We start from the raw sequence: 14,237 nt of genomic DNA, 5'->3' as shown, positions 1-14,237 counted from the left end.
CTCCTCCTCTCCTCTAATACTCTTCTGACACTTGTCTCTCCCTGCACTCCTCTCACTGTCCTCAAAGCATCCTCAGGAGATCTCATCACTAATGAAATCAGTGCACCCCTTTAACTAATGTAGCCATGGCGACTATTTCCCAAATGAGCGAGGTGACCTTCTATGAACGCATTTAGGGAAAATGGAAGCAGATTATAATTCACCTCACACAGAAGGGATCTATTTCATACTTAATAAATCTAATTTAATGTACAACTGGCCTTAAAGTTTTGCCATGCAAATTGACAGTGCAAGTCAAGGCTTTGTGGATAGATTTGTTAATCTCTGACCTTCTCAAAGGCAGAGATTGCATAAAGTGACAAAATAGAAATGATATCGCAACAGTAGGGGGGAAATGAGTGAGAAACAGACTGTGATGAATGAAATTTACCTGCTGCACAAAGTTGTAAAAATAATTTCAGGTGGCACATATGAAAGTTATGAACCAAGCCAGACTGGACAGTAATCCTGGTGGGCCACATCAGATATAACTAATTCACAGCAGAGGTTTCTCTGATGATGATGTAACTCCAACGGATGCCACACTATCTGGAGGGTTCTACTAATGGCTCTGAAATAGGAGCCATCAAAACCAGCATTTCCATTCTTTCCCCATGGCTCTCCTATGAAATCCATCTCCTGTTAATGAGCAAATGGTCCTGGGCAGATTTATTAGGCAATCAAATTCCCCCGGTGACATGAAATCAACTCATGATTTATGCTCTTAAAAGGCAGTTGTTGTTACAGAACAAATTGTACAAATATGCCAAATCAGAATGTGGATTATACGTAAACAACACAGCCAACACCTTGTAATGATAGGCCAATCACTCACGGTAATGACAGTTGGCACACAGCAGTCCTGTTGGTGGTGTAACAGAAGACCATTTCAGGAGGGCTCCCTTGATCACTTGTTTACGTAAACAGCTTCACATCAACAAAAAAGAACAAAAAGAAGCAATTTTTATTACTATAACAAAATTTTACATTTTCTTTATGATCGCCTCTTTGTGCCCATGCAGACCCAAACATACCACTAGCTGCCTGTCATCTTCAAATGAAGCCTAATGCCCACAGTAGTATACAGGCAGTAGACAAACAAAGGACGAATGCCATTGATGTCGACATTGTGTGAAATGCATGATGTTCCTTCTCTAGCACAAGTCCACAACAACACCAAAAAAAACCATCCATTATGCATGCATGCCTACAGATGTGCGGCTGCTTTTATATCTGTCTCAAGGAAAACAAAAATGTAAACAATAGATGACCTGCAGGGTAGACATCAAAAAAGTGGCAATATACTGTAGCTGACAATGTACTGCAAGTCTTGGCATTTAATTTGTTTCGGTACTACCACCTTTCAGATAAATTGTATTTACTTAAGTGCAATTTTGATCCTGTAAATCAGCGGTTCTCAAACATTTTCACGTCAAGGACCCCTAAACTGACACAAATTAGACCACGGACCCCCATCTGATAAGATTTTTGCTTTTAGATGTTTTATTACAGAAAGTGTATGAAACCCATGACCAATTCTGTCATTGTGTTACTTATGGATGGAATTATAGTGAAAATAAATTATTCCCCTTTTTGCTGGGGACCCCCTGGAACCCCCTCAAGGACCCCTGGGGGTCCCCGGACCCCACTTTGAGAACCACTGCTGTAAATTGTATGAGTATTATAACTTTAACGATAGACATTTTAAAACATAAATATAGCTATGTAAATAATTCACTGATTCAGTAACACTGAGCTTATCCGTCCAGCTTTCTCTGGCACTGACGGAGAGCTGGAGGACAGAAGTTGGTGAAGTGGTGGAGGTGCACTCCACTGCAGGGTTACTTTCATGTTTCATGAGCAGAGCATGCCAGTGCAGATGTGTGGCAGGTCTTCAGATGGGAGCTGACAGAGGAGGCAGGAGAGATGTGGGCCTAAGAGGCACATCACTCAGGACCAAGCTACTGGAGGAAGAATGGGAATCGATAGCTATAGACAGCATGCATGTGAGTGAGCGTGAGAGAGAGGGAGAGAGAGAGAGAGAGAGAGAGAGAGAGAGAGAGAGAGAGAGAGAGAGAGAGAGAAAGTAAGAGAAGAGGAAAACAGGTGAGAAATAGTGTGTCAGTATGAGCCTGTGTGCACACATCCATGTTATCTGTGAGTATGCGCAAGTGTTTGTGTAAGTGAACCGGGGGAGGGGGGGAATATATACCTCAGAGCAACTGATTGAAAGAGAAGGAAAGAAAATTGGCAAAGGGAAAAAAAAAGAATAATCAAGAGCTGAGAGAAAAAAAATCTGAGGCAAAAATCTAAGCCCCATGTATGAGGCATTGAAGCCTATAGCATGACTGACAGTTTCCACAGCAGCCCGCCTCCTTATAGTGCAGTATGTATGAAACCCTGCTCAGGTTTGACCCTGGGAGCTCTGTATCTTGCTGTCAGGTTGTTTATGGTTATTTCTTCCAGCAGGTGGTAGCTAATGGCTGCATCCTGCCACCTCGCTATCTGTTGCCAACTAACACGACCACATGCCTTTTAAAATGTAATACATGCAGACAGTCAGGAAATTTCTGTTTTAAAGGCTCTACCCACAGCTTTGATACAGATGTCCATTTAGCAGCCGAAACTGATCAATAATTCATGAGTCAGTCTCTCTCAGAGCGATCAGCAGACCCTAGACAGACCAGCCACTAGCCCAACTAGAGAGTTTTTATCCCCCTGTTGAGTGTAATGTGATCAGTACAGCATGGCCAGCCAACAGCTCAGAAAACCATCCAGCATCAAGCTAGTCAAGCAGGCAGCCTTAAGAGGCTCTGGCTTCCAGCCCTTCACATGGTGGCTGCCCTTAAAAACAGCTTTCAAGCATCTTTTTAGCCCAGTTGACGACCGGTGAGGAAAACAGGCTGGTGGAGGGGTTTGAAAAACAATCACGTTCCTGGTGGTGAGGTTCACATGAGTGGCTAGCTCCTCTCTGGTTCCCCGCCAGTGTTGGAGCTGTGGAGTGACCTGGTTTCTGTTTCTGATGGCGCCATTTCAGCACAGCCCCTCTCTTCTGCACAGCAATATTGTTTTCCTTGAGCCAGTGGCACACATACTGGCCTGTGGGTCCAGCTGGACATTGTCTGGTTTTCGCATGTGAAGAATATGTTCCATTCAGTCTGTTTATGAGCCATGCTGTACAATGAGACATGCCTATATCAAACACTGATTTGCCCTGTTGTGAACTCCCCTAATTCCAAACAATAGTATGTGCACTGGTAGTGGGCATGATTGCCTCAGCGTCCAATTCCACTTTGCAAACAAAATTGTATTTTTTGCCTTTGAATGAAAACAGTTTTGATTGGGCATAACACTGAGAACATCAAATGATCATACGTTGATAACAATGTCAAATCATTTCCCCTTGGCCCTCCTAAAAATTGTCTGTCTTAACCTCAAAACAATGAAAGCAATTTTTGCTACCATTTTCTGTTTGTGGTGACACTGAAATTGCTAGCAATCAATGAAACAGTGGTGTGTTGCTTCTGCTAAATTGCCAGCGAAAGAAAATTATCACTTTACCATGCACAAAAGAGGAACAGCAGAATCTGCTGAACCCTCACTGCATTGGTTCTTTTAATTATGCTGGTTTGATAAATGTCAGGAGCTCTAACATACAGTGCCTATGCACTGAGCATAAACAACATACAGTATGCTTGCTTCCTCCATGCCATTTACCAATATACGTAAGCAAAAACAACCGCTTGAACCCCTTTCCCAAAAGATGTGTTTTGACTCTGTATCAAAAGACAATGGATAGAACTAGACTAGCATCTTAGGCCTCAAGCGCATGCCTTGAATTAGGGCTAGACAAGAACTTAACAAGGTTTTCAAAAACAATTCTTCACAGACAATTGTCTATAAGAAATGATTTGGTGACGACACTAGTGCCTGGTACCTGAAATTAGAGTTAATGTTGAAGTAAGGGCAGTCACCTTCACAGTCTGTAAATCTGTGTTATTGAAGTGATTCGGGGATGAAGGCTAAGAGTTAATTCAGAATTCCTCTGAAACAACATGCTGAAAGTAATCCATAAGCCCTTTCATAACCCAAAAACCCCAAGGATCAAATAATCACATTACTGGTTTCACAGTAAATTCAACACAGAACAGTTGGGAGGTGTTGTGTCTCATAAAAAGTGAAAGTTACAGGCACATGCTATTGACCTTCTAATGGATTCTGACTAGGTGTCAAGTGGATATGGATGTTGTCACAGTGGTCATTTTATCCAATGCTCATAACTTAGTCACATATGTATCCTTTCAAAAGTTATTCTATGTGCATGAAGCTCAGTCTAAACTATTCTTTGATCGATTCTCTGTGCATATGCCTGAGGAGGCAGAAAGAAATCTGATCTTTCGCACAGAAATATATATAGCTGTATTATTAAACAATATAGTTTCCGCACCCTGTACACTGATTAAACGACAAAAATCAATGGAATCCTCTATATTGACATTTGTAGTTGTTCCCATGATGCTTTTATAATCTGAATAGGACAGCTTTATTGGTGGAGAGACTGCGTTTAGGCCTGCAGTACTATCACAAGCAAGTCTCTAATACTTATGATGACCAGTCTCAAGTAGCTGTGGTTTTACTATATATTTGACAGACTGAAATTGACTTGTCACCTCAATTTGTCTGCATCACTCACTTCCTAATGCACATGCTCATCTTTCAAAGCCCAGCTTAGTTGCAGAGTCTGAATAACATACTCAATACACCTTCTGTTTCTGTCTGAATGAACAGATCAATAAGAGCCAAACAAGGAGTAGCATTCACCTAATCATCAGTCCTTATTGCCTTTCATTCTGTAACACTGAACACAGGACAGAATGTGTAGGAGCCAGATATCATGACTCTACATGACCCACCTCATTATCCAAGTTAGATGATATTTGATGCTGATCTATGATAATGAAAAGTTTAGGACGGTGTTCTTGATGCGTTCATTAGCACATTGCAGAGCTCTCTCTCACATGCCTGGGAGTACAGCCATAGATGTGTGTGTGTCGTGCCAGCGCTGTAGCAGCCTATGCAGTATGACTGTGATTATGGCTGTGACTGGGGTTATATATAGCCACATACCCAATGGCACTGCCCGCTCCATTCACTAACACCCATGGGATCTAATGACATAGCCAGGGGGTTACACTTCATACTGGCTAAAAAGCTCACTCCGGCAATGGCAGGCACAGTAGGTGGACGAAGCTGGCTGGAGGAAAATCAACGACCGTAAGTACAACCAAGAGTGAAGGAGCGGGGGTGCGGCGGGGACACGGGGTCGGGGGTACGCGTTTCCTTTTCCATCCCCTTGAAATTCCAGCCTTGTTTGTGATTGGTAAAGGAGAGAAAGAAGGGAAATCATGATCGTCCTCTTCATCGACATCTCTACAGATAAAGCACCCCCCCCTGCAGCATCCCCATGGCAGGGACAGGCAAGCAGCGGGAGCGGAATGGGAGAAATGCCATCTCCTCATCATAGGATGCTCCAGATTCTTGCTGAGGTCTCCCAGAAGCCTTCAGCGGTGTCCGGGCCCAGTCGAGGCTGTGACACATTTGGGTGATGTGTTTTACCTTGGGGCTGCTGGGCCTTGTGCCAGACCAGCCGCTCAGTAACACATTCACACAGGCAGCCACGAGACACACACAGAGCAACATCCAATGTCCACAGAGGAAAGGGCTTGCTGTCTCTCCACATATATGTAAGAATGATATCTATTTGCTGAGAGGGTGGTTCTTCTTATTAGGCTTCTCTGGGGACATTGCCTCAGAAGTTAGATTTTTTTTCTTGGTTTATATCTGTCTGTTCTTATCAGGTGACATGTCTAGTTTATCTGTGGCGCAGCAACAACTCGATTGCTCAGTTTTGCATATGAAGACGTGGCTCGGCTGATGCCTTGCTAATTGGAAAAGTCGATCAAATACATGCCCGAAATGTAAATAACACCAGTGCTGTGTAGGCTGCAGAGTGTCAGAAAAGTCTGACTAAGGATGCTAATTAGCATTAAGACCTAGAGGAGGAGAGATGTGATCTTCCTAGTCAGGCAGTCATAGATTAGCTGCCTCAGTGTCGCTGTTCACCTATTGGAGTGCAATATACCTGTTCCTTAATCAGCCTCTAGTGTGAAATTTGATTTGTTAGGATTAACCTATGACACTACAGCATACCTACTGTGTAATTAACCTCCAGAGGAAAATTGGAAATTGTCTCTTGTCTTGACTGATCCCCTAAGGATGTTGCTTACAGCGAGCATTGAAAATATATTCCAACAAGGTGAACTGCATGAGCATATCCTGTGAAAATTACACATTTCACCTTGTTAAAATACATTTTCAGTGCAGTATTTTAACAGCAAGAGTTTTGATTCAGCTCACCATTTCCTAATGTCACTCCCGACTGTGCACCCCTCGCTCTCGCTCTCTCTCTCTCTCTCTCTCTCTCTCTCTCCTCTGTGTGACTATTCTGCCACTGTGACAGGGACCATTCTGTCTGTTACCCAGAAAAGCCAATGTGCTTCCTAAAAGCTGACTGGCCCTGCAGGCGAGTATCACTCATATCTGGAACCCCCCCCCCAAAAAAAAAAAAAAAAAACACCAGGCAAGGGGCAGAAACTTATATTACATCTTGAAAAGCCACTTGAGACAGGGAGCCGAGGTGACCTCAGATTTCATTTCAGTTGTTTATTTTTTTCCTCCTTACTTTCAAGCACAAGTGAGTAATTAGAGCAGAAACATTTTCCCACACACCCGAGGTGTATGACTGTGGAACTGCTTCTGTGGTGTAAATATGCTGTCTATATGCAGGCAAGCTACACCAAAGCAGTTGTTATTGCAAGCGCCACTGTTGTCATTTTTAGCCACTCTGCTTGCTTATGCGCTTATGAACATCTGAGCATCCAGTCCTTGTCAGTCACACATACAGTAAGACTATCCGTGCACAGTCATGAATCTGTGTTGTGAGGCAGCTTGGTTTGACTGTCATCTCAGAGAACGTGGTCATCATGTATTAGTGATGATGCAAAGTGTTCCTACCTGTTTTTCTCTCTGTCTGTCTCTCACTCTCTCCCACATACACACACACAGTTTTGAATTTCACTACTGGCAATATAAAAACACATACAGTACTCATTAGGGATCATACAATTATTATGAAAAACATCTCAAATATACATCCTCTATTAAAATCACCAAACAGAAACTGCCAGTATCCGTTCACAACACACCACATTATGAATAACCTATTTCCTGTGCCCTGCCCTGCCTTTCATCAATGCCTTCCTCTCTTTATCATCAGTTTCCTTTGCAATACCAACTACACCAATATCATTCTCCCCAGTGTGCTATGACATGCCAGCTTGCCAGGATTTAACTGACAAAAGATAACCTAGATATAAGCATAAACATAACAGCCTGTGATAATTGTGTATACCACGTCATTACTCCTATTCACTTTGAGTGTAAACCCACCTGAACTGGGTTTATCCACCTTTTTATTTGGTGGATTTTACCCTCCTTTTTAGAGATAGATGAGAGATATTTATGACCTAAATTCATAGTATACAGTAGCCTACATCACTGTAAGTAGTGTCAAACTGATGTAAGTTATGAGGACAGGGTGTTTTTAACGGGAGAAAAGCATAAACCAACGCTTTTCTGAAAATGTAACTGATTTGCGTCTACACTATGGTTGTTTGCCTTACGATGATAACCGACTGGAGGTCATAGTTTACCCAGCCTGTATTTACCGCGACATTACTGTACAGAATGAATAGCCTACTTCCTAAACTGGGATTACAAAAAGTGCTGTAACACAAAGGTCGAGCATAAACCGAAATGTAGTATAACCTCCTCAAAGTTAGGACTAAATTCGAGGCAAAGACTTCTCCGCTCTCGCGCGTCAGTCATTCACACAACGCCCATCTTCACCGAGAGGAGATTAAAAGAAGAAAGCACTTTCCCTCTTCCCTTTGCCCTTACCGTCGAAGACCTTGAAACGACGACGGCCACGACATCCTGGATTTCTTCAAACCGGGTCGGTGCCCCGTGTCCACGGCGTAAGTCCGGTCCATGTTCCTCGGGCTGAGGTATCTCTCTGTGTCCGAAAAGCCTCTTTGTCTCACGCGGTTGTTCTTGCGTACTACCAGCGCGTGGTGGAGCGGAGGGTGCGCTGCCTGGTTCTGCTGCCTCCACAGATGTTTCGGCGCTTTCGCACTTCCACCGGTTCCGCTGCCGGCCACCAAAGATGCCGTCCCCACTTTCCCGCAGGCGGAGTCCATCCTCGCCTCGGTTGTTTTGAAAAATAATAACACTTATGGGAAAAGCATTCAAATGTAATGACCCGAGGCGGATTTAGAGCACTGCTGTTTAAGGTGTTTAAATAAAATTTGCCCCGAAGACAAAATTTTAAGATATTTTACAAGTTCATTAGGCAACTTTGTTTTACAGTTACGCTGGGTGCTTCACGTCCAGGTATTTGTTTTTGGAGCTCAAGAAATGAGTTTGACTCCATTAACTTTATCTTTATTGCCCAGCAGAAACAGATTTGACGTAGCCAAGATGAATGAATCAATTTACGCATCACTTAACACACCTCTAAAACTGCTGCTTAAAAGGGAAAAGTGTCCCTGAGTGAGGCAACGAGTCTGAATTTGATTTCCAAATGCTCCCTTTTCTCTCCGCATACGCCCATTTCAGCAAGGTGCTTGTGTGATTGCGGCAGTGCTTCAGATTGCGAGATATTCAGCATTTACAGGACAGTCCATACGAGCGGATATTCTCTCCAGGATTATGCAAACTCCTACAAAGCTCTGCGGTAGTAACTTTACGCACGGCATGCGTAAAACCATCCACGAGGTGAGAGGAGACCAGTCTTAACTGTCCTCCCCTTCTCAAGTCCTCTGCAGGAGCCAGCAGCGACGGGATATAGGAAACAGGATGATACATTAAACATGAGAGACCCACCCAAAGCACCTCCTCTGAATGCTCCATGAGTGAAAAGGAGGAGGTGGGAGAAGGCAGAGAGCCAGGTAGCCAAATCATATAAGAACAGTGAACTAGTTTTCATGATGCAATATTCCAAAGGAGTTTTAGGTTTTCTGCAAAAAATATTGATACCTTTTGTTTCAAGTATATGTGCTATAAATTGCCGTAACAGGTGCATAAAGTTGAAGTAAAATGTAGCACAAAATCCACAACTTGTCAGAACCTTTTTGTAACAGCATGCATAAAACAACACACTGCAGTTAAACAAAGCTTAATCAGGCTACACAGTAATCAGTTAAATTGAGGCTCATCACAGTGTGTGTGGCTGTGCCTGTGATGACCACATAGAGAGGAGTGCAAACATCCAACCACTTGGTTAAATCTCCCCTCCTCTGTTGCATTTGGGTAATTTCTTTGTGTCCTCTGTTCCGGTGAAAGGAGGATTTCAGGGGAGACTCGGGTGTTTTCTCTCCTTGCTCATCCCACTCTTTCCTTCAGTTCAAGCCTATTACTCTGAAAACTAACTGGGTGGGGAATGCAATTTCTCCTACTTCAGCAGCAGGAACATAATCTTTTCAGAAACAAGCTGGTCGAAAACAAAAGTGGCAGCGAAGCACAATGGGGGGACGGCACACAGAGCAAAAAGAAAAGCAGCACCGACATGCCATGCACATACGAGCAATTGATGTCTGGACTTTCCTTGTGTTGGTCCAGTTTTGCCTGCTTAAGTTATTACATGCTCCATGTAGGAAAGCCAATCCGTTACCTTCATTCATTCATTCATTCATCCATTTTCCATACTGACTTATTCCTATTAAGGATCACGGAGGGGCTGGAGCCTATCCCAGCATGCATTGGGACCTTCACTGAACAGTATAATGTGGATGGTCAATGTTGTACATTTGCACACCTTGCATAATATGCGCTTAACTGGGCTGTCGTAAACTTGACATTGTAAACTGCAAACATCTGTTAACCTGTAGTCAACATCTTTCAAGCCACTATGGTGCTTTCTATTAGCGTAACGAAGGTACTGTATATTCAGTATGTTCTATTTGTTGTATTTTCTTCAATTTGTTTGATATCCTCTATTTGTGGTATTCTTATCTATTTGCTGCTACAGTGACTCAATTTCCCCACAGGGAAACAGCTGTTTAGATAAATTTAACTTTTATAGCAGCATATCTGCTTGATAATGCTTTTCCTCTCGTTGATTGCCTACAGAAACATCTGTTGCCCACAGTGGCTCAGCCAGTTAATTTGTCAGTGTTTTAGCGCTGGGTTGTGCTTACCTCACAGCGTTGACAGTAATATAATTAAAAAGTTACCTTCTTTGACTGTAATTCAGTTAAAACATCGATCTAAAATCCATCAACAACACTCTGTACACTCATAAGTGAACTTCAAGCAATATCTTCCAACATGGTGTCATGGTGTTGTGTTGTTTACAGTGGAAGTGGCTCTCATGGGGCGGAAGTTGTGTTATGGTTAAGGCTGACTTGGGACTGGCTTCTACTGACACAACCCTAACTCTGGAAGGTGTTTAAGACGTATTTTGGAGGCACTGAGGGCTATTAGGTATGTCAGTATTAAATCAAAATCTCTACCATGGCAAAGGACAGAACTAATACTCTGGCTCTGGCTCAATACTCATAAGTAGAGATGGGCAAATAAATGATAATGGTACCGTCCTGTAATGTGTTAACATTATGAGAGAGACAAATGGAAAGCAGTGTGCTACTTCTGTCTGGACCTGTGCATTACTGTTGCACACACTCTCATTTAGCCACACACACATACAAAGTTAGTGTCAGTGAACTCACTCAAAAGTTGCAGTTGGAACATTTAAGGAGTGCAGCATGTTCTCCATCCTTAATGCTTCACAACTGTGTATTTCTTTCCCTCTTCTGTGCTGAATAATAGATGAATCAAGCTTGAAGCAAAGTTAAGATGTATGGCCTTTGTTAAAATTCTCCCCATCACCCATTTTCCTCCCTGCAGTCCATTTGTACTTTGAAATTGCTTATACTTATGCTCTGTTATGAGACCAGTGAAATTTGCTCGATTTGGTGTTAAGTTAAAAACATGATAGACCATGGCTGTAATTTGCAGTGAATGACACTACATGCACTGGTCTCAAATCATTTTGACCAAGAAAAATGCCCCACGTTTCATGGTTAGTATAGTTTAATGGGTATACATTTTCTTTGGAAACAGAAAGGTTACAATGATATCAAACAATTACATAATCAAAGCCACAGATGTTGTTGAGCATATTCTTTATTGAGCAATAAAACACCTAGACTATCTTTTTGGTTACACATCATGTTGTTTTCTTGTTTTCTCTGTGCTGCAGGCAGTGGAGTTGAAAAATATGATGACAAAAGATGAAGACTATAGCTTTTGAGGTTCTGCTCCGTAGCCTTACAGCTATCTAGGCAGGAAAAAGCAATGACATCATAGCCATTGAATATAGTCGACAGGACGGTCTGAAATAGAGGAGAGGGTGACAAGTCTGTCCTGTCTTTGTCTTCTGCCACATATTCACATACTCCCCATTTCAAATTGCCTACTCCTTGCCTTTAACCAGCCAATGTAAAGTTTGAGTTCTGAAAGAGTTCCCAGAACTGGCCAGTTGGGAATCGCCTGCCCTTTTCTAAAGTTAAAATAAAGTTAGCTGACAATTACTGAGAGAGGATGGGCCGCCTCTACATCGGATGCCTGACACTTGTTTGGCATTATCACAACTACTGCAAGTAATTATTCAGTTCGGTATTGACTATGCATCTCGGTGATGAATAGCAGTTCCTCACCATAACAGTGGTGCTACAATTTTGGGCAAAGGAGATGGGAAATGCTCCTAGCTACAGACAACAAAGTGAGAAATGGTCAGAAATATATTCACATGTTTCCTGGCATCAAGATGTCCCTGAGATATACAGTAAGCAGCAATTCTGAGGCTGATGCAACTTCTTGGGCACTGTTGCCTATCGGAGTTGCTATGAAAGTTGCTCTGTGTATCTCTGCCCGAAGATGTAATTTAGGACTACAAGACATGCCAGCTTTTCCTGTTTCCGTATAAACAAGTCTGAAAGTCAATTAAACATTTTCTTCTTGCCTGAAGTCTGCTCACGAAGTATTATAACACATTTTCTGATTAACGTCCTTTAACAAGCTTAGGCGTTATTAATAAGCTGTTCATTTCCCTATTGTTTATTCATTCTGTGAGACAATCTGCAGGCCCCATCATCCTTGGCAGAGGAAGAGAAGGACAAGACAGGAACAAACAGGAAGAAAGGAGCGAGGTGATGCATTTCCTTTCCTCGTCTGGTGAATGCCGCACCACTGGACAGTGTAATGCAGGTAGCGAGTTGTTGATGCCTTTTCAAGCATGTCGTCACGATCAAAGACAAGACAGAAGAGCAGCACTCCCTGCAGCTTTTTGATTCACGGCTTAACTATCATCTGTTCCCGTGTATAATAACTACCCAACCTGTGACAAGTATTCGTTTCTATGGGGACTTTCCATTGACAGATATGTTTTAGTACTGAACTAAACTGTACATAATGTACATAATGGTTCAAAACTTTGAAAAAGTTCAATTATGTCTTCCCCTCTGTTGCATCTTCTCTGGTATGTTGTTCAGACTCTCTTTGTCTTTCCTCTACGAGTCGAAGCTGCTTGGTGACTTAGCATCTGTCTCTGCCAAACCTCATTTCATCTCCACTCCTCTGATCATACGCCGGCTTGGGGATAAACTTGATCGGCAGGGCTTCTGAGGTGCTTTGTCACTGCGATGTCAGGTACTTGAGAAAGGGGATCGGCTGTGATTTTTGCCTCAGTTGCTACATGTTCATGTTTTCTAAGCACGGAGAGACTGTGAATGCCCACTAAAAATGCACATTTCTTATATATTTGATCGTACCCTTTCTGTGTCGTAATAATAATAATGGGCCAAATCTGAGACATTTTGAACGTACCACCTAACATAACATACAGCATGTTATGCTATACAAAAGCTTCTATAACTGCACAGTTTTAAAACTTGATTTCAAAATTACAAGAATACTATTATATAATAGCCAACTATATATATTCTTTGTGGTGAAGGTTGGGCTTTTGCCAAAAACAAGCATCAACGGCAGTTCTGAACTGTGATTTTCCGAGACAGGCTGTTTTTATCTTGTTTATCATTCCAGAAAGGGTAAATTACATTCCCTGTGTTTAAGAGCAGTAAGTCACAGTAGTGACTAAGATAAATCTATTAGTTACTTCATGAGTCAGATTTCTTCGAGCATGTCGTCAGTCAGGGATAATTGAAACAAATCTAAATAAAAACACACACATAATAGGAACAGGAATTGGAGGCTCAGTAACCAAAAACAAAGACACTGCTACATTTCTTTGATAAAATCACTTCATTTGATTCTAATTTCCTGTGCCCTTATCAAAGCAGAGAACAAATGTTGCACTCAATTCAACCTGTAAGCACAGAGTCTGACAGCCAGTGATGTGGCCTCAGGCGACTATTGATCCACCAACCCACTCCACTCCACTCCCCCTACTCTAATTACTCATTCCACTGAAATGCATTTTGTATGTGAGCACAAACGACCCCCTACCTGCTAGTGTCGGCAGAAGTGATGGCGATGAGTGGTGGGGTGCGTAGTGGCAGTGTGGTGGGGCGCGGCGGCACTGTGACCGTGTCTGGCTCTGGTTTGCGGTCGCAGTAGTACTGCTCCGCCTGTCTGAAGGCCAGGGGGGGCAGCTGGACAGTCCGACAAGACAGCCTCCGCACCAGGAAGGGCTCCATGCAGGTGACCGGCCCCGGCTCCGGGGACTCTGAGGAATCATCGGACACCTGGAGGGGAGAGGAGGAGAGAAGAGGAGGTGAACAGAAGGAGAAGTCAGTAGAGAAAAGGAGCAGAGAGGAGAAGGCACTAGACTAGAGTGGATGGGAGGAGAGGACAGGCGGGAGAGAAGAGAAGAGAGATGAGAGCATTAGAAAGGATGTTAAACACAGAGATTCCTCATTAAAAATATATGGAAGACAGTTAAGAAATTACACTGAGAATGGATAACAGATCAAGAGTGGATAACAGGGATTTAGCAGACAAGAGGAAACGATAGAATAGCAGTTATAGAGAGAGAATAGACATCTGACATCTGACTC

At 42.8% G+C, this 14,237-nt stretch overlaps 1 protein-coding gene across 1 annotated transcript in view; it reads right to left on the bottom strand.

The window, feature by feature from the left end:
- The window catches only part of pde4d (phosphodiesterase 4D, cAMP-specific), a 147,510-nt gene extending 133,633 nt beyond the window's left edge, over positions 1–13,877 (bottom strand). Inside the window, exon 1 of the mRNA XM_071536191.1 lies at positions 13,687–13,877. Within this exon, the coding sequence (XP_071392292.1) occupies positions 13,687–13,877 (191 nt within the window). The remainder of the gene's footprint in view (positions 1–13,686) is intronic.
- Positions 13,878–14,237: the final 360 nt, after the last annotated feature.

This window comes from Centroberyx affinis, unplaced genomic scaffold (genome assembly GCF_046629955.1).
Source record: "Centroberyx affinis isolate AG114_WGS23_722 - 3 ecotype Tasmania unplaced genomic scaffold, CSIRO-AGI_Caff_v1 ptg002840l_1, whole genome shotgun sequence".
NCBI lineage: Eukaryota > Metazoa > Chordata > Actinopteri > Beryciformes > Berycidae > Centroberyx > Centroberyx affinis.
The sequence above is the reverse complement of the archived record's forward strand: the minus strand, read 5'-3'. Positions and strand labels throughout refer to the sequence as shown.